The 27,356-nt window shown below is 39.7% G+C and overlaps 1 protein-coding gene across 2 annotated transcripts in view; it reads left to right on the forward strand.

Moving 5' to 3' along the window:
- Nucleotides 1-26,630, forward strand: part of NPR3 (natriuretic peptide receptor 3) — a 44,197-nt gene extending 17,567 nt beyond the window's left edge. The window contains exons 4-8 of one of the 2 annotated variants that reach the window (XM_041490209.1): nt 8,332-8,467; nt 12,212-12,306; nt 15,141-15,276; nt 16,740-16,824; nt 19,701-26,630. In XM_041490209.1, coding sequence (XP_041346143.1) covers nt 8,332-8,467; nt 12,212-12,306; nt 15,141-15,276; nt 16,740-16,824; nt 19,701-19,812 — 564 coding nt within the window. In that variant the 3' untranslated portion in view covers nt 19,813-26,630. Of the gene's footprint in view, nt 1-8,331; nt 8,468-12,211; nt 12,307-15,140; nt 15,277-16,736; nt 16,825-19,700 lie in introns of both variants that reach the window. The other variant, XM_041490208.1, reaches the window with a different exon arrangement.
- The last annotated feature ends 726 nt before the right edge of the window (nt 26,631-27,356 follow it).

The following is a 27,356-nucleotide window of genomic DNA, read 5'->3' on the forward strand; positions in this document are numbered from 1 at the left end:
AGTGGGGAGTTGTTACCTGCCTGTGTGAGAATAATAGGGTCACATCATCCCTCATTCTCTACCTCCTCTGCTGGCAAGGGTGAGGTGGGATGCTGTTCTTATGAATCCTGGTTTTGTGTGCCTAATTTTTAGCCTGGTACTGAATAAAGATCTTAGATTACTAATCCCAGCTCCAAGCATATTTTTGAGCTAAGCACCACTTTTGGCTGTGTCTGAAGCATTTGCGTTTATCCAGAGGCTGGATAAAGACAGTAAAGCAAATCCTCTGCTGGGTAATCTTTGCTAATCTGCTGCAAAGCAGAAATCAAATGGTCCTTTTCATCAGATGTGTTTTTTACCCCATCCAAGATTTTACTAGCCCACTAGCTAGTATAGCATGGGTAAATTCAGTTTGAACACATGAGTTGTCTCCAAAGTGATACAGTGATTTTTTTGAGTTTTGCGTAAGAACTGATGTGACCTTGAGAGTTTTTAATACAAAAAATAAAATATGTTTGTGATTTTTGTGGTTTGGTGATAATGTTAGTAATCCAGAACTCAAAACAATTGCACATTGTGAAAGGATAAACATTTAACAAAAAAATGTCCTTCCTTTTTGTCCTATCTCTGCATTAATTTAAACTAATTTAACTTATTTTAGCAAGTGGAACTGATTTTTTCTGATGAAGGACTATCATATCATCCTGAGAACGGAGATGTTCCTGCTTGTAAAACACTCTTGTCCGCTGACATAAAAAACTTAATATCTAATGAAAGGATGGGGGAATGTTGGTTTTTTTTGCTACTAAGTGTTTATCTACAATTAAAATGTTCCAATTTAAATGCCAACTTAAAATGTTAGCATTCATTACAACTGTGTAACAGATTATCAGACTACCAATGAGGATTCTTAGAAAAATCTATTTAAAACAAGCATATTTTTGTTTCTGTACATCTGTGTGTTTTCAGCTGAAAATAATAATTTCTTTAGTATCTCTTGTGTTTCACTATGACTAGATGTATAATTTCTGGACATAGTTTTGGAACTCATCATGTGAATGGCCACATAGTTTGTTAGAAAGTAGGAAATCCTAAAAAAGTAGGAAGGTTAATTTTATAAATGACAGCTGTACCTTTACGGTTAAGATCTGTTCAGTACTCAGGCAGTCACAGTACAGTGCTGTGTGCTAGAGATCCTTTGCATTCGCTGTTTATCTGATGTTATAGATGTAATATAAACATGGGATATTTCACCTTAGCTGCAGGAGCACAATAATGTATTCTGTGATTCCATCCTTTTCCTTGATAGGTGACCTGGAGCCCTTTAGAGCTAAATTATTAAGGTGAATACTATGTGTGTAAATCATGCATAGGTGCTCATTTATGTATTTTAGAGGAATTTCTGCTTTATAGGATAAATTCCTCTAAAGTGATTATTCTGTAGGTGGTTGAGTTCTGGTTCAAAACAGTTCTGCTTCTTAGATACATCAGTGGCACCCATTTAAGGACAACATTAAAAGGTAATGCAGGAGCCAAAACCACAGAGGGCTGAAGTGGCTGGTAGCAGTTTGCAAAAGCAATCAGTGAACACAGTGGATAGGGCCAGGATTAAATCCCACACAGGTTTTCAGGGGGAAAATCTGGTCTAGAAGAGCATCCAGCATCCAGAAGCCTGCCCCTGCTTTGCCATGCCAGTGGAAATCTGGGGAGAGTCTGAGAGCCCAGTGATGTAAGGCTGTGGGTTGAGTGCAGCAGTCAGAGCCCCTTGGTGTGAGCTGACTGTGGGTAAGGTTCTAACTCTGCTGAGGTGATAGTTCCTCTTTCTATGTTTAATGGAAACATAGCTCATTTTGGCTGTAGCTGGAAATTTCTGCCCAGCCTGTTAGCAGCTGGCACTCTGGGTTTACAGCCATTTTTTAGATAATCTTAGGAGAGTGTTGCAAGCAATAAACAAAGAATAGGCAGTTTTTGCAGGCAGTGGGGTGGAAGGTTTTCTCCACACCCTTGTATCTCAGTTGCCACTGTAGCCTGATGTGTTTTGGCTGATATTTCACAGTGCAGCTGCCCTGTAGTCTGGGACTGAATAGATTTTTGCTTCAGCTCACCATTGAGACAATAGAGCAACTTGTGGCTGCCCCAGCCGGATGATTGTGGGTAAATCTACTAGTTATTCAAGAATGGGATATTAAAAAAAACAAGGAAAATTGCTTGAAGAATGAGATGAGATACAATAGCAAAGAAGCTGGCTTTGTGGTTAGTTTTCTTTCCATAGCAAGAAAATTACCTTCACTGACAAATACCCTTAACTCCCTGGATTTGGCTGGTTTTTTAAGAAAATTTGTAATTTGTTAATTTACTTTTATTTTCTTCGTGTTGAATTATTTTATTTCAGCAGACCTTTTAGTGGAACAAAGGGCTGGCTTCTGGTCCACAATTGGTTTTAAAGTGGATTGGAGTTTGTCCCTAGTGGTACTTCAGTCCTGTTGGAATAAGTATCCTCTTGTCTGAATGGAGCAAAGGCAGCAGTGGTTTGGCATGCCTGGAGTGCACATGAGTTTTTGTACCAGCTGAACAGTGCAGGCAGGCAGAGGCATGGTCACACCCTCGAATAAATGAGTTTAATTGCAGCAGAGCATCTTTGTGTCCAAATCAAACAGGAAGTGCAGAAAAAAAAAAAAAGCAGGGGTCCTGCTATACATCTTATCTCTCAAATGGTGCATGCAGGATCTTTCATGGTGGAGATGGGTGCCTGATGAGCTGCAAGCAGTGCTTGTGCCCAAGAATCCCTAACCGTGGGCTTCAGTGGCAAATTCCTCGTGCCAGGGACACATTGCTCGGTGCGCAGGGTGCTTGCGTGGGGCACACGCCTCATCTCCCCTGCTCTCAGCATCACTGCTGCTCCAGTGAATGCTGTCAAGGAGATGAACACAAGCAGGCAGCCTTGGTGGAAGAAGCCTCCTTAAAGGGAAGTGAGGTCTTGTTCGACTGCAGTGCTGAATTCTTCAGCTATAAATTTTAGAGTGAGTATAACCCTCAGCCTGCAGAATTCCACTAATAAAGTCAAGTGCTCCCCTATAAGAAAAGTGTCTCATGGGTTTCCACATAAACACTGTTTCCCTGTGAAACATGAAATTGATGCAACAGTACTTGAATAAATCTCTCTTAGATATGCACAAGGTTTTACTGTTATGCTCTTCCTCTTTTCCTAGAGCGACATGTGAGTTCCAGCCCCAAATAATAAAGTGAGTTTGGATATATCTTTAGAAAACCAAGTCCTGAGCCCTGGCCTCGTGTTCATGAGCAGGTGCCCATTTATGTATTTATAGAGATTGGATATCAGTGAATAGAGTGTGAGGCTCTACTTGGCTACAGCTGTGTTGCCCAGAATTTGGTGTAATGCCATATATTCTTTTTTAGTTTTTAATTAGCTATTGTGGAAATTGCCTTTCTGAAGAAAGCATGTGTTTCTATTATTTTTTTTCCTTTTTCTTACTGGTTTTTTTTTTTTTTTTTGAAGAACTATGGTCCAGTAGGGGAGCAGTATGGTTGCCCAAGCAAGCAGTCTGTATGTTTCGTCTTAGGCATCTAAGCATACAGATTTGATTAACTGTCTTTTAGCTTTATTCTCCTTTCCAGTTCCTGCTTTGTTTCCACAGTGTTGCATCCCTGTCTGTAGGCACCCCAAGACATGCTGTTTATGACAGCTGACTACTAGCATATCCCGTGGCTTTGCATTTGGTGTGCTTGGGAGTCCTTGAAATCCCAGTCCCAGTGCATGTTGGCATTACCCAGCTGTTATCCACAGATTATATTCAGGAGCTCCGTGAGTTTCTGTTGCAGAATCAAATGAAGAAATCCTGTGAGGATCTGAGGAGATGGATGGTGGATTAATGAAAACTTTGATAATCCTGTTAGGGTGGTAGCATGCAGAATGATACGTGGTAGTGCTATGGCAGTAGGACCAATACATGACTGCAAAGCTGGAACTACACATGGTTTGAAATGCACTTCACCTTTTCTCAGGTAACAATCAGGTGTAAGAATATTCTTCCCACAGCTTCATATTCTCAATCTACATGTCAGTTCCTCCCAGAGTGTCTCACTGGGATTATGTAAACTAGAAGTTTAACACAAAATCAATGTGTAATAATGATATTTTATATTTTAAAAAAAATAAACATTAATCATTTCTATATTTTGATCATCTATTTTATGGGAATCATGAGCACTTTGTTCTAGATTTGTGCTGCTCAGAGCAAGGTTGTAGCAACTCACCAAAGAACTACTGAAGGCCCCTGGCCATCTCAGGACCATAAATAAACACTTAGAACAGCATGAGCTCTGGCAATGTCCTGAATGGGAATATGCAACATCAACAAATGGCATTAAAGAAGGAAATCCCTGCTGTAGAGTTAAGTGGATAGTGAGTCAGCAGAAGACAACCAAAAATATGTGTCAAAATGCATGTGAGAGAAGTTAGTTATGTCAGGACTTCTTAGGAAAGCTCATGAAGAAGGGACTATAATTACAATTGGCTTGGTGAAAGAGGATTAAAAGGGGAGAACTGACAGTTAAATTGCAGCTGCTTAGAAAACTACTTCTCTTGAGATACATTGTAACAGTGTGAGAAGTGGGAGCATTACATCAGATACACAAAAGATTTTTGCAGAATGTCTGGGCACAGCCCTCTGCAGTTCCCCAGGGTCCTTGCTGAAACCATAGTTTGACACCTTGAGTATCACCATGGATGTACTGGAAAGTAGATGCAGAGACCAAGTGTGGGAGATGTTGTTTGCCTTTTAAATAGGAAAAAAGTGATGATGATGATGCTCCCCAGTAAGCATGGAAGTGGTATGAATTGCTGTAATTGCCGTGATTCAGAGCTGGGCAGTTCAAGATGCAGGAGAATAATCTTATTTTACAGTCAGTAGGGAGGATATGGAAAATTATGGGCCCTGCATAGCTGTATCTTGGCTGTCTTCCACATCGGTAGTATTTTGCATTGCTGTGTGTGCTGTTAACACCTTGGTATATATGAACAGTGTGGTCACAATATTGCTGCTTGGGGAACTATAACTTCGAACTGGGTAAAATTTATGCTTGTGATTTCCACTGAGAGGGGTATTTGGGTTTTGGTTGTTTTCTTTTTTCTGATAGAAGATGATTAATTAGAGTAGAAAGGCAGGAAGATAAAAGGGGTATATGTCTTGTTCACCTATGCAGTTGGCATTCTTGCTTTTTAGTTGTATGGTGTTAGAACAGGATGTGAAAGTATTACAGAAGATAGCTGAGAAAGAGGTTTCCACATATTTGTACTGCAGCCTCCAAAGATGTTCAGCAAACCTGGCAGCTTCTCTGCTGCCAGTGGCATTGCTGCCACATTGAGGGGGTGCCCTGGACAGCAACATTTCAGTAGCTCTGACATGCAAATTGGGATCACAGCATTTTATCTCCGCTCACACCTGTAATTAAAAGGCAGCTTGAATGAAAATGAAAAACACTACAATAAAAACGGGCTGCTCAACTAAAAGAACTTTTAATTACCAATAAGATTAGTGGGCCTTTAATAGATTTTTTACTCTGTTCAGTTTTTCTCCTGCAGGTGTCTAAGGTTGAACGAACACATTATTAATTACCATGGACACCATCAAGCAGCCTGTAACATCTTCACAGTTACTCTCATTCCTGTTTGAAGCATTCCTGGAATACAAACCTTATAGTCTAGCCCTTTTTAATGCTTTTCCTGCAGCAAAGAGCAAACCCTTCAAAAATCTTTGCAGCAGTTACTTCACATTTTAATATTCCTCAGTCCTACACATCATGCAGCCTGTGGTCTGTGTGGAATTGTGGTAACTTACGAATGATTGAACAAGATGATATGCAGGAAAACCTTATTCCCTTCATGGAATCCTGTATCACCTTTCAAGAACTGCTGCTTAAATGTGTTCCTGGATTAATGTGAAAAGTCTCAGGTATGGCCAGCATATGGTTTGGCTGGGGAGTGTAAGTGCAATCCCATCTGCAAACAGTAATTACAACTCTGTCAGAAGATTTTAAAAGGCATAAATTGTCCATAGTTTCAGCTTCCTTGACAACATGAGCTAAAATTCTGGAGTGTGAGCTACTGAGCAGTGGCATAAATGACTTTCTGGTTATTTTCTAATGTGATTTTTCACATGTAATAGAAGGGATTTTGGCCAAGTGGAGCTTGGGCAAGACACTGTGGCAGTAACCTTCCAAACTGCCAAATAAGTTTTGACAGGGCTTATCTGGCAAATCTACAGTGTCTTTTCAGGCTGGTGGCATGAGTAGATTTCGGGTTGAGCAAATTAGCTGACAAAATGGATTTTGAAGGTTCCTGTGTTACACTGAGAGGTCTCTGTCATGGACAAAAGAAGTGACAAATAGCCTTCCTTGAAACAAATGCCAGCCACAAACTGTAAATCAGCCAGCAGGGAGGTATAGCTTCTGGAGAGTCTAATTTCTCTCCTGAGAGAAAGAATGTCACATTAAGAAAGCTGAAGTTTGATCTTCCACAGGCCACTTGGACTCTAACGTTGGCACACGAAGCAGTTGTCGAGCTTTGTGGTTTCTTGGTTTGGTTGGGTTTTTTTAAATTCTGAAAAGTTAAAGCCCCTGCTGGCAAAGCCTGTCCTAGTGTGCACTTTGTCCTTCAGCTCTTTTTATTCCATCAAATGCCTGACTTTCACCTCTTCTTTCAGGCTTTCTCTTTAGTTCAGAATAACTGCAGCTGCCCTTTAGTCAGTGACTGTCAGAGTGAGCTGAACTGTTCTGCCCCTCCTGTAGCACCATGGGCTCTTCCTGTGATGAATGTGATGCATTCAACTGAAGCATAGGTTGGAGTTACTGAAAGTCCACTTTTAAATGTCAGAGCAATGTAAACTGTTATATTTTCAGTAAATAATTCCAAAATTCTCCTTACTGTTGGCAGCTGCTTTGAGAGTGAAGGAATGTCTTGGATGTAATTACACTGTCAGGGTTTGATTAGTTCAGCTTAGCCAATCAACTATGTAATACTTCTTATCTGTGGAGCAGTTATTTAGTTAACTGGCCACATGTTTTGTCTTGTAACTTTTTTAATGTCCAGCTAAACCTGTGAGAGTTAGAGTAGCACTTCATTTACTGGCATTTTAAATTGTTTAGATACACTGAAGTGGAAGATAAGCTAAATGTTACTTCTGTCCAAGAGAATATTTGTAGAGGTGAGTGGTTCGCTGGAAGTGGCAGTAAGAGACCCATAAAGGTGTAACCATAATGTGGTTAACACCTTTGCTAGGATGTCAGGAGTTTTTTTATTGTAGTGAAACTCTGAGGGGATGGGAACACCTTTCTTGTGGCTGAAAAGATAATTTGTTCTGAATTACTATGCTTTTAGTGAGTACATTGCACTGCTGAAATGTGAGTTGCTGCCTGCAGAAGAGGATCACCTGTGCTGCTCTGGTCATTCTGCATCAGCTTCTGTTGATGGGTCTCCATTCCTGAAATAATTATTGCTTCACCACTGAAGCACATCAGGCTCCTGAGAGAAAATATGTGATGTTTATGCAGCACTTGGATTTTAACTGTTTGTGTAACTCACAGACCAAAAACTGTAGGCTGCCTACAAAGGTTCATTGGCAGCAATCTTCTTTTGTGTTAGGGTTGTAAAGCAGGGTTAGCGTTATTAGGGTTATTTCATTTGTTTCATGTAACTACTGAGAAAGCTATAAAGGACAGGAAAAGGTTCTTCTGGCAGTTCCAGAGAACACATTACTGGGGATGGTAAGTAGTTTTCTCCATTGCTTATTTGCTAGAGGAGAGATGCTTGGCTGAACAAGGGCCAGAAGTGGAAGTGGTAATCATTAAACAAGCAAATCCACCAGTTGTGCTCTCCAAAAAAAATCATGAGAGAACATACTTCCCAGTCCTGAGAGGTGCCAAGTCCCCTGTGCAGAGGGCGGGGGTTATACTTGCTGCTGTGGGATGAGGGTGCTCAGCACCTAACAGAATCTCACATGGTCAAGTGCAGAATTTGTGCCTCTGGGCATGGGAACTGGGATCTGCAAATTTCGCCCCTATCTGCAGAGCTATTCAGACACAACATTATGAATGTCCAGAAGAGCAGATAGTGGTTAACTGTTTTTAAAAATGGGTCAGAAGTTCCCATTGTTCCCCTGAGGTTTTTTTGAGACATATTCCTTTCTGTTCCAGCAGCTGAGAAAGTAACTCTCCAAATTAGTCACTTTCGTTAATTTGTAGATTCTCTCTAGTCAATCGATTACCTAGGAAAGAAAAATTTTGTTATGTGTCAATTGCCATTGTTTGTTTGTTTGTTTTTTTCTTTCTTTTTAGGTGAACATGTTTGTGGAAGGATTCCATGATGCTATTCTTCTTTATGCTCTAGCTTTACAGGAAGTTCTGAAGATTGGTTTCAGTAAGAAAGATGGGGAAAAAATTGTTCAGCAAACACGGAACAGAACATATGAAGGTAAGAGTTAATATGGAATTCCAGCCTTCAGAGTCAAAAAACTTCAGGTCTTTGTTCTGTGCAAAGTAAGGACCCATGCTTATTTCACTCCTAAGAGAGAGGAAGGCAAGCATATGAAACCATGTGCATCTTGAAGTCTGGCTCACAAATTTCACCAGTCTTTTTTTTGCATCAGCTGTCGAGGTCTTGACTCAGTTCAAAAATCTCTTAACAATTTCATGACCTTCACTGATGTTTTAAAGAAATACCAAGAATTTTCTCAGGCTCCTTTTTTGTTTTTGAAAAGATTACAGCTGCTCGCTTTGCTCATGTTCATCTATTAGCTCTCAGATTACCTCATTTTTTCCATTTCACTTTTTTATCTTGAAAGCCTGGGAATGGATAGAAGCAAGCAGGTGCCAGGGTTGGGGTTATTTTGTGTTTCTCAATGGGATTCCTTTGGGCCCTAGAAGGATTTCCCCCAGCCTCCTTTCAGGAGCTATGTGTGTTGTCTCAGAGGCAGCAACTGAACACTACTGTGCCTTTCTGTGCCTTATCCTCAAGGCTGCAATTCTGCAGTGCATCTGGCACTTGTGTGTCACCTTGCTGATGCAGGGCAGTGCAGGTGCTTTTGCCAGGTAAGAATTGTAATGGGGAAACTGAAGAGTATTGGTTTCATCTGTCATCTCTTAAAATATTTCCATCCATCTCATATGATAGTCCCATCATTTGATGTAGGACTGGCAGGATTTCTTGTGGAAATGCCTGAGAGAAGGAAACATTTCCCCTAGATAAAAAGTGAATGATTCATCTGAATGTGTAAGAAAAACCCCAGAAGCCAGGTTCTCAGCTCTAAGAACATATTGGACATAGTAGGAAGACAAGAAGGGCAGCAGCTCCAAACCAATTTTCTGTTCTCAAATTATGGTGTGAACATGAGGCAAAAGAATACTCAGGGCATCTTAAGGGAACACTTAAGCACTTTAAAGCAAGGGATTGCTTTAAATTATGCTGATTGCAGTCATCCCATAAGCAGCCCTGCACCATCTGTAGGTTGTGCTCGCTTCCCACTGTACCTCTTCATAGCTGTGGCTCCCCAAAACGCTCTGTTTTAAAAGGGAGGGAGTCTGGTGTCTAAGGATTTGCCTATTTTTTTGTTTGTGCTGTGCGTGAGCAGATGCCCCAGAACAGCCTGTGTTTGCTCCTGTTCCTGTGCTCCAGGAAGCCACCAACTGGTGTGCCCATGCATCCTTTGTAGTACCGTGGGCTACATGGTTGATTCTCACACGTTGCTTCTAAAACCTGGCAGGAGGAAACAATGTTGTCTTTTCCCATTTGTGAAAACCAAATTATTGCTGGTGGCTGACCTGTTCCACCTATTCTGAAAATGTAGCTGAGTTGGGCTGCAGCTGAGGGTGCAGCTGGTCAAAATACTTGTAAGTCATTTGCCTTTTCCTCCCTGTGGCAGTACTTTGCTGGACACAAAATTGATGTTGAAAGAGGCCTTTAACTCAGCGTTTTGCAATCCAGTCCCTTAAGGAAGATGATGTCACTGTATTCTGCCTGTGAGCCCCTCTTTGCAGTGGATGCAGCATCACAAACTATGGCTCAAGCACACCCATCAGGTTCTGCTGCAGGACTGTAATTCCTGTAAGCTTTGTAATTCCCTTTGACTTTTGCAGGCCTTGATGATGAGAACTCCAGTTTCACTAATGACATTTATTTAACTTCTGACATATAGATATCTGATTGTCTTGGCACCTCATTTTACAGCCTGCTCTGATTTATCAGGACTCCCAACAGAATGTAGATGCTGCTTCCTGCAGAATTCCATCTGCCTGACACAGCTGCACAGACATTATGGGCTTAGGAGAGGATAAGGCTGAGGTGATCAAAGGATTTCTTAGTGATTGGGTTGCTAAAGACAGGATGGTATAACTTCAGGGCACATCTGGTGGAGAATATTTGCTATTCAGGGGCATTTCCTCTGAAAAAGTAGCAAAATCTTTTGTATGTAGGTATCTCACATAAAAAAAAAACCCAGAAAGTTGGGATAAAATCATTCCACCTTCATGCAAATGCAATTCTTCATTAAGGTAGTTTCAAAATTTCCTACCTCAGTTTCTTGAGGAAATCACAGGAAATGGCAACTTTTAAAATTTGTATTTCTGATTCAGATGAAAAATTGAGAAATTAATCTTTTACGACGAAAAAAAAAATCCTGTAGGAAATCTAGGTTTCAATTTTGATACCTCTTCACAAAAGCAGAGTTATGGCTTTCTTAGGTCACAAAAGTATCTGTTCCAATTAGTGCCTCCTCTCAGATCCAGAATCCAAGTTGATGTGTAAGCAGGGGCATCGCAGTCCTTCAGAGTGGCCTCTTCTTTCAGTGTCTCATTTATTGAATTGACAACAGCTTGGTTACTGTGTTGTTGTAAAGAAATAGGTGCTTGACAATAATCTTTGATTACCACTACAAGCTGAAGTAGTACAAGTTTTGAAAACCACAGCAAGCTGAAATATTGCTGACATCACGAAATCTGAACAGATGCAGAATAAATGGAGGTGTGTTAAGTCTGTTGCACACTCACTATCACTTGGGGGAAATTTATACTCTGTATATCTGACCTCTCTTTTCTGATTGACTGTCACTGCAAGCCTGAATCTCCACGGCTTTCTGCCTGGACTAGGCATGTGGTTGGTGTAACGTGGATGTACAGTGATGCCTGTTTGCCTTGCATGGGTGTAATTGGCTGTGTTTGGTGTCAGGCAGTGGAGGATCATGTTTGAGAATATCTGAGGTGAAAAAGTGTATCAGCAGTCTTAAGATGTCTTCACCATAGTTCATTAGTATTGTTTGATGGATTTTAAGAACCTGTTTGACTTACACATTGAGAATTTGAAGCCAAGCTTTTTGCACACAAGGACATATGTTTAAATTAGATTGAATCCAAGGATGTGTTAATTTCCCATGACAGATCAAACAAGTTGCCCCAGTGAGGCTGTGCAGTGTCCATCTTTGGAGATTTTGGAGAGCAGATAAAACCTTGAGCGTTCTCCTGGGTGACTCTGCTCTGAGCTGGAGGTTGGGCTCAAGATCTTCAAAGGCCCTTCAAACTTGACATATCCTATGAATCAGTGAGTCCCAGTTTCACCAAAGTTTTCTAGAAATTGTAAAACAGAAATGGAATGGGGCTCTATGAATATAAACCAAACTGCACGTATTATGTAGTTAATCTTAAGTCTATGAATGCAGGGCTTAATTCATTTGTAGTGCACATGGTGCCCCTTGTCCATGCCATCTCCAGTATTCCATTGGGTGGAATCAGCATTGGACTGGTTATATGGGTGCAGCAGCCCCTTCAGCCTGTGGGATCTACCTCTCTGCCTCTGTGTCCACATGAACTGGACTCTCTTTAATGAGGCATCATCAGATATTTCAGGATTAGGCTCTCTGTAAATAATTCACGTTAAATGTATTTGTGTTTTAGTCTTACATGCTCATTTTTGGATTAGATTTTTCTCACATATTCTCCAGTTTCACATGTTTAATATTTAAAAAGGAGAAATGTTAAGAATTCTGGAATGCAGACACCGAGATGAAATTACAATTTCTTCTGGAATGCCAACAAAAATGCAGGGAGACTGATGAGATTTCCTGTCCTATCGGTCTGCAAAAACCTGTCCACTGTTTTCATGTTTTGCTTGGAAAGGCTCAGTATTTTAACTAATTAATCTTCTGATTCCTCACATGCCATTCTTTAGGTATTGCAGGGCAGGTGTCCATTGATGCCAATGGGGACAGATATGGGGATTTCTCTGTGATTGGAATGACAGACCCGGAGGCAGGCACACAGGAGGTAAGGAAACAAACACGATTGCAATTGGCCACTGATGAAGTAATTCAGTGTAAAGTAACATGATATCATCTCTTTACTTGGAGGCTTAATCTTATCAACTTAAAGACCAAATCCTTTCTGTAAAATAGCTATCTTGAAGTAGTTACAACAAGTTTTTTAAACTTCCTTCTTTTCTTTAACAATACAACTTCACATGATGCTAGCCTTTAACTAAAGAGTGAATTCTCACAAGCTGGCTAAGCACTGCTAATTTTGAATATGGGAAATTATTGTTTAAAAATGAGCAAAACTCTTTATTCATTGTTGGGAAGAAAGATTAATCTTACAGCAACAGTCATGCACAAATTGTCCTGATGTATTAACACAGCAAGTACAGGTATTTAAATCTTACTCTGTGGTCAGACCTTGCCTGGCCTTGTTTGTCAGGCAGACATTCCTTAGTGCCTTCTTTTCAGCGTTTAAGAAACATTTTAATCAGATGGCTCCATATATACCAGATACGTTATTCCACTAAATGTAGAGGGATTGGAAGAGATGGACTGTGAAAAAGTCTGTGAGAAACAGCACCAGCTGCACACAGAGAATAGCATGTCTGGGCTGAGTTTATTAATGCATGCAGTGCCCTAAGTCCAGCTGCAGTGGATGCTTTTGTTAGTTGCAAAATCAGCATTAGCCTCAGCTTTGCTGGTCTCCCTAATTTCAACGAGCTCAAACAAAAAGTAGCATTATCTGAGCTGGACATTTCAATGTGTGGTTTTGAGTCCAGTGAAGTTACATTGTTCTTAGTACTTCAGCAGTGAAAAAATCAAGGAGGCTTTTAAAAGTGTGAGGATGTCTTGTGTGTTGTAATGTGTAAAAGTGATATAAAAACTACACTGCAGTCACTGCAGTAAAATGCAGACACTCCCAGGGGTAGTAGGAGTACAAAATGGTTGGGATAACTTTGGTGTCAACAATCTGTGTTTCTTCTGTTTGTTCAGCCCAGTTGCTTTTTATCACATTCATCAATTTAATTTCCCTCTCTTACCATTCCTTCCGTTGCTCTTTCACTTGCAATTTAAACTACTTTTTTTTTTAATGTTCTTAAATTCTTTTAACTTATTGTGAAATTTCCCTCTGCTTTATTAGGTACATAAATATACATGCAATTAACATTTTACACGTGATTACTTACTACTTTTGTCTGCCATATAATTTCTACCTTCATGCCTCACTCTAAAAACATTGTTTCTTTGATAACTTGTTCTATTCATCTGGATGATTTTTTCTGTGTACAAGAATGTTTCTCAGCTGAACTGTGACAGACAGATGGGTGTTTGGGCAGAGCTGTTTTCCCAAGTCTATTCACAGAGCTTAAACTAGAAGAAAACCTGGATTTCCTAGTTTGACCTGTGCTATATTAGACACAGGCAGGTTTCTTAACCTTTATGGAGCCCTGTAGTTTACACGTGACTAAAGCTCATGCTGTAACAGGCATTTATTTTTGGTTTGGAGACACTGAAAGGACAGGGACTGCCTTGCTGGTGCCCTCAATATTTGTTCCACAGATCAACCACTCCTGCTCTTCAAAAATCTGTGTCCTACTTCTGATCTGAATCCATGTGGCTCCTGCTTATAGCTTTTTGTTCTGAACCCTTTCTGCTTATTTTCTTATTTAGTAAGTTGTGCTGAGTAGTTGTGCTCAGTCACTCCTGCTTGATAAATTAAACAATCTCTTAATAAATAATCTGATGCCTGTGAATGGTCTCTATTTTTTCCAGTTTACTGGATTTGCCTTAATTTTTGGACAAATGTTGAACACATTCATTCTTCAAAGGATTTATATCCCAGTTTCAACTGCGAGAGAAATAAATGTCTTTATTTAGTGTAAAATATACCTTTGTGCATTTAACCAGAGCAAACATTCTTTAAAGTCATTGGCTTCAAAATGAAGTTCAGGTGAAAGATTTGAAGAGGCTATGCATGAATTCTAAACCTAGTGTATTAATATCTGGGTTTTATCTGTGGGAAGACAAATAGATCTATTGATGTGCTTCTGCTATTGCTTCTGACCACTTCACTCTCACAGTATATGGTCCTGCTGCTGTGCATAGGTGTTTTCAGGCATATTGCTGCAGTAGATTCAGCGTAGGTTATCTAGAAACTGCTGAAGACAGGGCTGAAATTCTGAAGTGCTTCTATGATTTGGTATGAAAAAATCCAGCCTCTCACCCACAGCACCCCCAAGTCCTTCTGGGCAGGGCTGCTCTTGGTCTGTTCATGCCCAAACAGGATTCATGTCTAGCTGCAGCTGGGTGGCAATCCTGAGCACTCAACTCACTATGGAGCAAATGAACAGGGAGAGTAGGAGAAATATTCAGAAGGTTAAAAAGCTAGTGTAAACTGGATTTATATAGAAGAGAAGCCTGAGGGCAGAATCAGATAAAAGCCTGTGAAAGCAGTGTTTCAGAAAGGAAGGGTTTCTATGACCACTGACAATTTGGTAACTAGTGATGGATAACTACAAAAAAAGAATTTTATTTTACATGCTAGGGAAACAACTGTCAGTAAGGCTAGCTAAGTTCCACAATAATTGGTGCAGAAATGGTCAAGTCTCCATCTTTGAAGGCTTTCATGAACAGATTAGATAAACATCTGTCAGGAATGCTTTTGTTCAGCTGATTCTGCCCTAGGGCAGGGCATGAACTACATAACCTTCCACAGACCCCTTCAGCCCTCTTCTCTGACATTCAACATCATGCCGCAGCAGTCGAGTGAATGATGCTTCTCTCCTGTTTGTTTCACTTCCCTAAGTTGATAGGAAAATCTTTTCATCCCTTTCTTGTTTTGCATAGGTGATCGGGGACTACTATGGAAAGCAGGGGCGGTTTGAAATTCGATCGAATGTGAAGTACCCGTGGAACCACGGCAGGCTGCGCCTAGATGAAAGCCGAGTTTCAGAGCACACGAACAATACACCTTGTAAATCATGTAAGTTTAGTGACTTAATGCTTCTGCACCAGCTCCAAAGAGGAGAATCCATGAGTTTCTGCAACATAATGTTCAGTATATTAAATTGCTCAGCACAGTTGTCCAACTGAGACATGGTGATAGACTCTCTCTCTCCCAACTGCTTGGGAGGTTAAGGTCTGACAGCCGTGTGTAGTACATGGTCTGAATCACTTCCCTGAATTTAAACATTACAGTAATCACGCACAGGCCAGAGCCCTGGAGGCTTTAGGTCTTTGCAGGAGCCTTCTAGCCAGAAAGAGGGATGTAACTGAAACCCCAGGAGAGAATAATCACACTGATAATTAGCAGCTGTGCCAGTGGGAGCAGCATTCTCCCAGTGCAGAATGATTTTCAGTGTTATGAGAAGGCACTGTGAGGGGCTCAGTAGGCTGAGGAGAGGTGATGACAGTTGAATGGGGTGACATCTGTGAATTCAGAAGGCTGAGACTACCCTCCAAAGGGCAGGTGTCCATTCTTTCCAGCACACTTGACATCAGACCGTGTTGTAGTGAGTAGGACACTGTGCAGAGATTGGAGTAGGAGGATACTGGTGCTTCAGTGACAAAAGGTGGTCTTAACTTTTCACAGGAGACAAGTTCCTAGTCCTGCAGTGAAAAGGTAACTCCAGCCTGATAACTCTTGATCCCTTGAAAAATTGTTGTGAGCACAGACTATCTGCTTCAGTGTAGTGTAGCTAAGCACCTTCTTCTTTTGTACAGACAGAATCCCCTCGAAGGGTCAAGGATGAAGGAAAAGGAGGGAGCAGTTTGATTTCCTTCTCTGTTCCTTTCCACAAAGGTGGGAATGGAAGTGGGAGTAGACTACATGCACATGAAAATGCCATTGTTCTTCCCTGCACTTCCCAGAGACAGTCCCTGTTTGGGCTCCCCTTCAGCCACTGTATCCCTGTTCTGCCTCTGTTGAGATTTGAAGCAAGTCAAAAGTCATATGGCTTTAACTTGAAATGTATCTTCGGGAAATCAGAAAAAATTGAGGAATTGTTGGATAATCATAGTAATTTTAATAAACCTGGGTGATAGGGGGTTATGATTCTAATCTAGGTAAGATGAGCTTGTTTCTGTTACAGTGACTCAAGGCATATTCGGTGCTGATGCCCATTATGTGCATCATGTAACCATGGTCAGTGTTATGGTTCAGACCAAGCTGTCCAAATACCTAACAGTATTTCCTTGTATCACATCTCCAGAATTGTGCCTTCATCTGATACTGATTTTGGGGCTTTTTCAGCCCCAAGGAAAGCAAGGACAAAAAGTAAACATGCAGACACTGGAACAGGTTCCCATGGAGTCCCAAGCTCTGAAAGGCTTTAGTTATTATCTAGCATTTTCACTAATTTCCTAATTGTGTGTATTTTCCAATACATGAGTGCAGATAGTTCTCAATATAAACCCTGATTGTTTATTTTTCCCCTTTTCAAGCAGGTGGTCTAGGAGAATCAGCAGTTACAGGAATAGTTGTGGGCGCCTTGCTTGGAGCAGGATTGCTAATGGCTTTTTACTTCTTCAGGTTAGTCCAATTAACTGAAAGTTCTGTAAACTTTTTATTCGTCATCCAGACTTGTCAGCTCTTGGCAGAACATCCTTGATGTGAGACATAGAGACACCATAATAGTGTGTGGTAACATTTTCACCAGAGACAGTGAACACACTTTGATTGTGTTTTGTATTTATTCAAATAATTTTATTGACTTGGGTATTCATCCTGTAACTACTTGCATCCCTAAGTAATGTTACTCATGGAAGTAATTCCAGTGAGTTCCAGACATTCACAGTTGCTTTAGTAAAGTGCCCTGGCCTTGAAAGCTGCCTTTGTTTGCTGCTCCATGCCAGCACAGTTGTGCAGGCTGTGATCTGCAAGAGATTTATATCATTTGCCTGGTATTGAATGGAATTGTACTGCAGAACAGAAAGAGATTTCTGTTTTGGTGTAAGAGAGCATTTGGATTCCAAAGCTGTGCATTTAACTTAATAAGCTGAGGTCAATGCAGGGTGATCAGTGTTTTATTCGTGTTTAAGTTAAATAATTCTTACACTGTTAGTCAGCAAATGTAGAGTCTTGATAATTGATCTTCTACTGATGGAATATATTAGTTATACATGTTCAGCATCTTATGTATAAGGACTAATTTATCCTCCTGCTATGGAAAAGCCAGATAAGAGACTAGAATTAACCTCTGCATACAAGAATAAAATAATTCTATCAATTAAAAAACAGCTGTTTATAAAAAATGTTAACAAAATAAAACAAGCAAAGCTTGCTTCAATTCATCAGGACATTTCAGGGTTTCAAAGAACCAAGTTTATTCATCAGGTACTTGCAACTGAAATTCTGCAGGGTGATTTTATTCTTGCATATGTTCAGTGCTTATACAGTGTGTTTTTTGGGTTTGAGACACAATTAAGTTGTCTTGGACTGAATAAAGACTACCTTTAAGAGAAAAAGAGAATAAAAATCTGTCTTTATATTTTAGTTTTAAGAGGTTCTTGCATCTTACACAGATTCTCGACCAGAGATGACAGTTGTTAGGTGTGAGTTGTAGCATTGCTGATATTGGGAAGGAACTGGTGTGTAAGGACAAGAAATAAAAGAACAAATATCCTGGTCTGCTATAAAGCTATGCAAAGTATCCCTGTAAGAACAGAACTTAAACTCTTTAAACTCATCTGACACAAAGATTTGGATTGGAAATCCATGTGAGCAAAGGTGGGTGTCTGTAGAAGTAGATGTAATACACCTGAGCTCAACACCCATTCTTTTTATGTATGGTCAGAGGGGACAAATGAGGACTTTTCTTCTGTGCAGTTCATGTCATCTTCATGTAAAAGCTAAACCAGGTCTCTTAGAAGTGCCTGTTTCTCTGTTTTCTGAAGCAAGCTGCAGGTGCTGTCAGATGGATATGTTGGAGACGTCTAAAGACCTGTGGGTGAATTTCACTCTGGAGATCTGATTGCAATTGCTCAAAGCAGGAGCAGGGACAACCTCCTTATACCACCACTAGAATAAATATTTGAAACCTAACAAATCAGGATGCATGGGTCAGATTTTCAGAAAATGTACATTTAGCATTTGTGTGCATGAAGTAATTTGTACTTGCAGCTTCTGTAGCTTTTAAACTGTAAATATACCCTTATGATTACCTTGCATTTGGATCTGTAATTGTCACACATGAGTATACAAATACTGTTTTGAGTGTGCATGCAAACAGCTAAAGGGTCTGGGGAGTAGTTCTGACACAAAACTTTGACCAGATTTTAATTTAAACACTTGTATGTCTAAAATCTGGACCGGTCCTCATGCAAGAGCTACTGTGCATGCTCTGACCCATGTAAGCGTCTGACTTCAAAAGACATAAAGAAATTAAACAACTCAGGTTTTTCAAGTTATTTTGGAGCTTACTGATACAGACACAAGTATTGAGGGAGTATTTTCAGAAATTTTAGGTTGCCACTTTCTATTCAGCCATGTTGCTTGAATCAAAACCTTGGTGTTGTAAAAATCTTTCTTCCATTGTTGCATACCTACATGTGACTCCTGCTACCTGTGTTGGTGGAACAGGGCTTTCCCTGGCATACAAGGTTTTTGCCATACATCTCCTCCAGCAGTGCAAGCACATGGGGCTGGACTAATACCTTTCTGAAAAAAATTGTCCTGAAACTGAGAAGCCTAAATGTATAAAATGTAAATGTGAATCATCTGATGGTTTTTGGGGGGAGATTTGGGTACTAAAGGGGAAGCTAAAAGGCAGTCAGAGGGTTTGTTTGACATACAAAGCACAGCAGAATTCTTCAAAAGGCCCTAGAGGAAGACACACAGGAAGAGCTGTGTCTGATACATGAGCATTTGTGTTTATTTCTTATCTGTCTTCTACATCCCTCTTCTTAATTCATCGTGTTACCTCCTCTGACATTACAAACATAGTAGTTTTCTCAGAGGAAAATGGGAAGATTAGTTAGTTAATACATAGTTTCAGTGAGAAATGCAGCTGAATAGTCAGATCTGTTGTTTGAACTCTGCAGAAAGTTCCCCCCCACCCAGCATACTGAAAAGAAAATTGGCTTTGATCAATATAAAGCAGTGAAGTAACACAGTTCACATGACACTTCACAAAAACTCCTAATCACTTAGATCAGAAATTTTCAAAGAAGCAAATGTCTGTGCCTTAGTGCTTTGAGACTGCCATGTAGAAATTAACAGGCATTCTTGAGCCTGGGTAAAATGTTCTGAGGCAAACTACTTTAATCTTTGACCAGGGTTTCACATTCTGCCACGTTTCATTTTTCAAATGGCACCCAGCTGTCCCCTACAGGCATTCTTCATAAGGGAAGTCTGTTAGCCTGTAGTTGGAGAGGGATTTCTCATTCTGTTCCTCTCCTTTCATGCAGAAAGAAATACAGAATAACTATTGAGAGACGAACTCAACAGGAGGACTGTAACATGGGGAAACATCGGCAGTTACGTGAAGACTCCATTAGATCTCATTTTTCTGCTGCATAAAGAAGAAGATGAAAAGGAATCCCATACTTCCTAGGGAAAAGAAAGAATTAGAGAAAAGGACACAACCAAAGACATCAGTGTAAAAAGAAGAGGCTCTTGAAGAACTCACTCTTTAAGCAGTAATTTTGTCTTAATTTCTTTCAGAAGCTCAGGAATGATTTACTAATCACATTATGCCGCATGGCCTTTCATCTCATGAGAAAAGAAAATTATGCAGTTTGATATTATAAGATGTACTTAATATGTAAAGACAGTATTTCCTAAGGCATATATTAAGGCTAGCAGATCTTGGTTTAGTTGATGGGGAATGCCTCATTTTGTTCCTTTTTTTTTGTTTGATTTTTTTTAGCTTCTACCACCTCCTTCCATATTTGCATCTCACCCATGGGTATCAAATATGGTTTCAGAGACAGAGGTGCTGGTTGCTGTCAAAAGGAAAAAAGGGATTGGTTTGGGGTATGATCCTCCATCACTGAATCACTGACATTGATAACAGGGGATATGAAAGTTGGTGTACGGGCCTTAGTTCTGGGAGAGAACTGGCACTTGGTTCTAATTAATTCCTCTGAGAAAGTCAGGCAGGTGGAAACACACAAACCATTCTTTCCTTGTTTGTGTGGCGTCACAATCCAGAGCACTTTTTCTCCCTCTTAGCTGGTGGGACTTAGAGGAAAAACTCCAGTGAAGGATGAGGAGTTTCACACATGTGAAATAGAGACAGAGAAGACAATCAGGTCTCTGGAGAGGCCTGATTAATTTCTCAGTCTCACATGTGCTTTGCCACACTCTTTTCAGTCCACTGTCATGACTTTTCAGAGGGGCAGATGTAGTCCATGTCAAGTCTGCTCCTGTTCCTAGTGAAGTCAATGGCAAAATCCCATTAACTTCAGTGAGCACAGGACTGCATCCATAACTGTAAATATGAAAGTGTTTGTATAGCTGATGCAATTCAAAAGGGGATTTTTTTTTTGTGTGTATAAAAATGACATTCCATGCAACCATTTTATTTTTTAGGATATTTTTAATCTTGTATTTTTCTATTAAAGTATCTATTTTTGCTTTGGTAGGATTAAAAATTAAGGAAGAGGATGTTTTGAAGACATATTTTGTATGATAGGAGTAATATGCAGGGAAAGTCAACAGCTGTAAATACATTTCAGAACCAGTATTTAGGGGAGGAGAAATGACTTTGTGGATCGTAATAGACTTTTTGCCCAACTTTTTTCTCCAATCATGTGCAACATTCAAATAGTTACTTAAATAACACAAATACAGTTATTGAATTGTCTGTGTGATGATCACCCTGATGCTGTAAATAATGCATTTTTCACATGTTAAAGAGTCGTATAGAAGTCAGTGAGATTTAACTATCCATGCGTATAGAATTAAACACCCATGGAACTACCTTCAGGAATCATGTGTTAAACACTATTTGAGGCTGACTTTAATCCTGCTGCCATCAGTGCCCTGGACATTTTGCCATTTATTGTACCAGGGGAAAAACTGAATCTGTGTCGAATTAGCTACTGACAGGTTATTTTATACTAGACAAAGGAGAGCTTTGCGCTTTCTAGTCAACAAATGGAAATGAACCGTATTTACTGCAAATGTGGTGAAGAAGATCCATAAAAGTATTGTCAGTGGGAAAACAGAGCTATGACTATGATTCTAAGAGTCCGTTAAATATTTTGGTTTATTCTATTTTGATTTCATAAACAGAGCTTTCTGGTCTCAGCAGTTCTAGCCAGACTTGAAAGTTAATCTCAAAACTGGCTCTGAAACCTGATTTCTACAAAACTTCTGGGCTCTGAAAGTCAGTTGGCCAGACTACCAACTCTGAGAAACCACTTTGGGATACCTGGGAGTGAAGAGCAAGAACTTGCTGTGTCTGCTTTCTGCCACTTTTTATTTGTTGTTGGACATGGGTTTTTCCCTTATATTTAAATTTATTCTTAGCTTACGGAGGGTTCATCACCTGCCCTTGTGATATACTGTCCTATGTCCCAGGCAGCCAGAGGGCAAAGCTTCCTGACTGTCAGGGCAGCTCCACTACAGGAAATTGATTTCCAGCATCCATTTCCCAGTCTGGGCCTGTGTGACCTCTGCAAAGGTGCTTTAGCCAAAGCATCACCAATCAGTGGACAGTTTTCTCAAGTATTCTCCTTATTTCATGGGCACCAGAAGTAGGCTAGAGCAGCATTCATACTGATATGGACTTGGGGAGGAAAAAAGACTTCCTGATTAGTTTCTGGATTTTCCCCAAGCAGCTGAGTTTGTTTAGCCCCACTGGGCATGTTTAAAGTTTGGGATTTTTTTCAGATAGTTTTGATCTACTTCTGGTTTTGCAAATATGCCTTTCAGTATTTTGACTTTCTTTTACCCTTTTGACTACTCTGCCACAGAAAAAAAGTCAAGGAAAATTTTTAAATGTGTAGAGAAAAGAGGGTATGATTTGAAGCATAAGACTTTTTTTGAAATTATTTTTGTTGTGACTTGCTTTGCAGTATGAACTAGTATTCAAGCAGTGGCTAGGTTGGAATCAAGACAATTGTGTAAATGTGCATTCTTCCTGTGCCATGCACAGTTGAGTCACACCAGAAGACGGGAGATCTGGCTGGGACAAAAAATTCTCATGACAGTTTATTTATTATGTCATTTTATGATACCTATAAAAAAAGTATAGTGAAAGGTCATTTTTAAAAAGAATATTAATTCTAATGCTTTAAAACCTTTATGTAAAGTTTTAAATCATGACCTCAGGAAGTGTTTCTGTGAGGTGTCTGTTGGTGGGGTGCTGACCTAGGCTTAGCCAGAACTGTGCATCTCAGCACCTCCCAAGAAAGGTGAACCTTCTTTGCACCTTAGAGCATTTTAGATCAATGAGCTTTAATGTTTGCAAATTGATGCACACAAATGTATGTGTTTTCCCATGGAAGTGTGGAGATCATTTAAGACATTTCACATAAGTAGATTCCTTCATAGCATAAATAAACTTGCTCTTCTTAGCTGCCTTTCACAGGCCTCTTGCTAATAGTTCCCAAGTCTTCCACGGAGCATAGATCAGAAGCTGCCTTGAGTTTAGATTATTCAGCAGAGAGATTCTTTACTGGCTAATGCACTTTTCCTTTCTGGTTCATCTGCATTAGCTCAATGCCACAATGTTTAGGCTCCGAACTCTTTAAGGGAATGTCTAATCAAAATAATAATAATTGATCCTCAAAAGAGATTTTAAAACCTACATTTTTGGCTTCAACAAATTGCCTGTATTACAAACATACATCTGTATTACAGAGAAGCACAAGGAGACCCTTGACTCAGCTCAGCACTTCAGAACACGCTTAAAATATGCTCAACTTCAGCTTCTAAGTGCTTAGCTCACTTGGGACCAAAGGGTATGATCCTGCCTGTGGCTGAACCAAAGGGAGATTTGCCATATGCTTGAATTTAAGAATGGCTGGCTGTGTAGGCCATATTTGTTGCTAATTCTTACAGTTGTGCCTGTTAAATTGAAATTTAACTAGTGGCTTCATACTCTGTTTGTTAAAGTTTGATGAATTCTCCTAATTTTTTATTTATTAAAATTACTGAATGGCAGTCAGCTTAATATCTGATTCACCTCAGAATACTCTTCCTGAGGGTTCTATGGACAGTTTTCCTTTTTACCCTCAGACTTCAACACCCAGGCTTCTACTGCAAGTGACAAAGTTGAAGCAGAACTTCAAAAGTATCTGTTATTTAGTTTCCTGAAACCCACAGCTTCAGAGTTAGATGTCTAGGTGCTTTGTCCTGGGCCACTGATAGTTCTGAAACTTTTGTTTATGGACAGTTTGTGTGTTCTGAGTTGTCTGTGACTATCACCAACACCAGTTCCTGCTCTAGTGTGCTTCATTGAAGACGACACCTAGCTGAGCTCTGAAAACATTCAGTCTTTGCTAAAACTTGTGATTGAGTGTGATTGAGAGCACTTTGGAAGATTGTGACCAGAATTCAGTTTATTAAAGAGTTGTATTAATTAATTTCTGAAAATAAACCATGTTGATCTATTTTCAATTTGTTCTTAAGCTATGTGCCATTGCATTATTGGAAGCATTTTGTTGGGGTTTTTCAGTGGAGAGTAATTAAGGTGTAACTAATGCTTTGAAAACATTTCTGCTGGACAAAATAAAAAGTGTTCTCCCTGACAACAAGTTTTACTGAGAGGTTGATCTCTGATTCATTTTTTGGCTTAGAAATACAACCACACATTAAACTGACAAAAAACCCCTCTTACTGATTCAGTGGAAGTAAATTCGACACCTCAATGAGTGTCTGCAGGCTTGAAGCAGTTCAGAGTGAGTTTCTCAGCTCTGCAGTAGAGCAGGCTGCATCAGCCTTAGCTGACCTTGGCTCCAGTGATGTTTTCACCTCATGAATGCCATAATGCTCCTGGAAAGCCAAGAATAGACATCAAAGACAGGAAGCTAATAGTCCTGGTCATAAATTTCTTTGGCAATTCAGTCCACCTTTTCCGGAGCTCAAGACAGTTCCACATCCTTCTCTGCCCTCCTCCGTGCTTCAGAGTGTAGCCATGTGGCCATTCTGGTTCTTTCAGTAAAGCAGTTAAGATTATTTTTCCTCGTTTTCTCCAAGAGCCAAGTGAACAGTTTTTAATTACTTTTTTTTTTTTTTTTTCCCCACTGTCTTTTGTCTAGGTTCAGAATTAGTTTGAAAAGAAGACAGCCATTTTCTATCATTTAGTCAGAAATGCTGCTTCCCCACTGAGAGTGTTGGCTTTTAGGTAATTTCAGACATGGTTAATTGCTGAGCACTGCTCAGCTGTCAACATACCTTGTGGTGTCAACACACCATGGCCATGCCAGCCACTATCAGAGTTGTAGGCGTAGAATTACCTGTTGAGGTTTTTTAAATCCTTATTGTTATTGCTGTAAAATGATGTCAAGTCTAGGAACCACCTTCCCCACAGCAGAGTACATGGGAACAGATATCTCAGTTTCTAATGGTACATTACATTTTCTGTTGATTAGCAACATGCAATAGTAACTCACCTCACAACAGTGAGCTGCAAAGGGGCATATTTCAAAGTGCATGTTTTGTAGGAGTCATATTTAGCCCTTTTTAGAAACAAAGAAACACAGGCATTGCTCTTGGAATGTACTTTTCAGGACATGCTGGGAAAAGTTCTGCTTTCAGATATGTTGTGTACCACCTCTCTTCCCCACCTTCTCACTGTTGAAAGCACAAAAAGATTTGTGTGTGTGTGAAAACTTCCAGGGGGAAGAAATGGAAGAATTTGCACTGTGCATATCCCTGCTTAGAGGCAGAAATTAATTCAGATGGCTTGAGGGCTGAATTGTTTTCCATTCTCAGATACCTTTTAACATCTGAGCTCTGAGACTGATGAAAAATGATTGTTGAAATTAAAACAAATAGCTGTTTGTGAGAGACATCAGACCTGGCTGTCTGCAGGGTCAGCAAGCTGTGCAGCAGACATAAATAGTCTTTTCTCTTCTAAAGAATAAAAACAGAAAGCCTGAGCACTGTGATTTGCCCCAGTGAAGCCTTAAGTCTGTCATAAGTGCAGCTCCCCCTTTATCTCATGCAAAGAGAAAGAAAGGAAAAAGGTTAATGTTGGACTTTTTATGGAGTTACTGCTGGTTTTGATCAAGAAGATAAGGCTGCCACAGTTTTGAGTCTTTCTTGAGTTAATGTTCAATTGTGTCCAGTGTATCACTATATAGACTTTTATTTTGCAATTACTTTTCCCATAATTTACCTTTTAGAAGGTCCTAACTGACATAAAACAAATTTACAGCATAAAATGCTAGCAAAAAGGAGAGACTTACAGTTTCCTCAAAATCTCTCACTAGCTACTAAATTAATATTCTGCATCAAAGACAAATTACTCTGAACAATCTGACACTGTTACAGTTTGTATGTTAAGCTATATTCAGAAATGTTAGGTGGATTCATTAGATAAAAAATCTTGGAAAGGTTAAAATCCACTCTGTGTGAACTGTTCCTTGGTGTTTCTATCACGTGAATATTTCTAGAGGACACCTGAGCAACAAAAAGGTACCAAAATCGGTATTAAAAAAAAAAAAAAAAAAATCTTATTTTAGGGGTTTCTTTTGTAATGTCAACTGATATGCACAGGGAACACACAATTCTGCCCCCCATGCCCCATCTACAGAGTTTTCTCTGATGTTGTGCATTAGCAGCAGGCACAAGAAGCACAGCTGTGTTGCTTTCTTCCTGGGGATGGTGTGGAGTTCTCTTTCAGAAAAGAGACTTTACTGGCCAGGTCTGAAAGTGCTGAGAAAATTGGACAGGCAGGATGAAGGCAATGGATAGAATTGCTGTGTTTCTTGTGCATAGGGTATAACAATCAAAAACTAACAGGACTCAGGATAGACACTTCCTGGACAGGAACTTTGTCCCCTTTTTTACAGTGATGCTGTTCCCTATTAATGGAAAAATACTGGACTAAGAGAAACCTAGTGCCAATTGAGCAGAAAACAAATGGAAAGCTGCACAGTATATTGTACTGATGTAAGTAGAACTATCTGCATATAATGTGACTTTATTTATTGTTGTTTTTGTGTAGAGGAGAGTGCGTATTCATGACTGTGGATATAACCTTTGTTTATTTGTGTAATGTATTTTATTTCTTCTATGACTTAGTCCTTTAAAATATCTACATTCACTGGTGTCCTTTGACTTTTTATTCTGTGCATTTTCTTTCACACATTTTAGAAATGCAAGAATATCACATAACCCAAACTGTAATAAAATATTTCCATTAAAGACATAGGAATATGTTATCACCTGTTTCTATTGTGTCTTTTGTCATCTATTTACTACATCCATGGTCTGTTTCACATAAGAGGGTAGGGTACTGTCAGATGGTACAGAGTCAATAACAGGAGGGTTATTCTTGGTCTAAGAAACTCTATAAAGCACGGATTTTAATAATGCTTAGCAACAGATTAAATCAGGAATCAATCTAACCTTTTCTTGGGAAAAAACCTCCCCCATTGCATTTTAAGATCTGGGAAAGGTTTTAGTCAGTGAACTCCAAATGAACTTTGAATATTTTTGTATTTATTCTCAATTGTCTAGAAATGCAAGCAATTATGAACCAAAATATTGAAATGCATTGAAACCTTAACTAGCAAGCATTAACTTTTATAGCCTGCAGAGGGGCAAAACTTATATATTTCACTAAGCTACAAGTTCATTTCTTAGCAGCAATCTTATCAAATTTGGGGAATTTTGATTTCCTGTGTTATTAAATACAGTCTTCACATTATCCTGTTTTGTCTAGCCTTCTGCTTTCTGTATGCATGTGTCTGTTGGAGCAATGTTGCCAGATTTAAGATCTGTGCTTGAGAGAATGCCAGGCATTTATAACCTGAAATAACTGGAAATTAGTGTGAGGAAGAAGCATCCGGTCACACTTGTATCAAAACTTCAAGTATTAAGATTTCACTGGAAAGTTGATGGAGAGATAAAAACATCCTCTGGGTTAACTATGGACCTTTCTA

The sequence above is a fragment of the Pyrgilauda ruficollis genome, unplaced genomic scaffold, assembly GCF_017590135.1.
Source record: "Pyrgilauda ruficollis isolate IOZ18807 unplaced genomic scaffold, ASM1759013v1 scaffold120, whole genome shotgun sequence".
Lineage (NCBI taxonomy): Eukaryota > Metazoa > Chordata > Aves > Passeriformes > Passeridae > Pyrgilauda > Pyrgilauda ruficollis.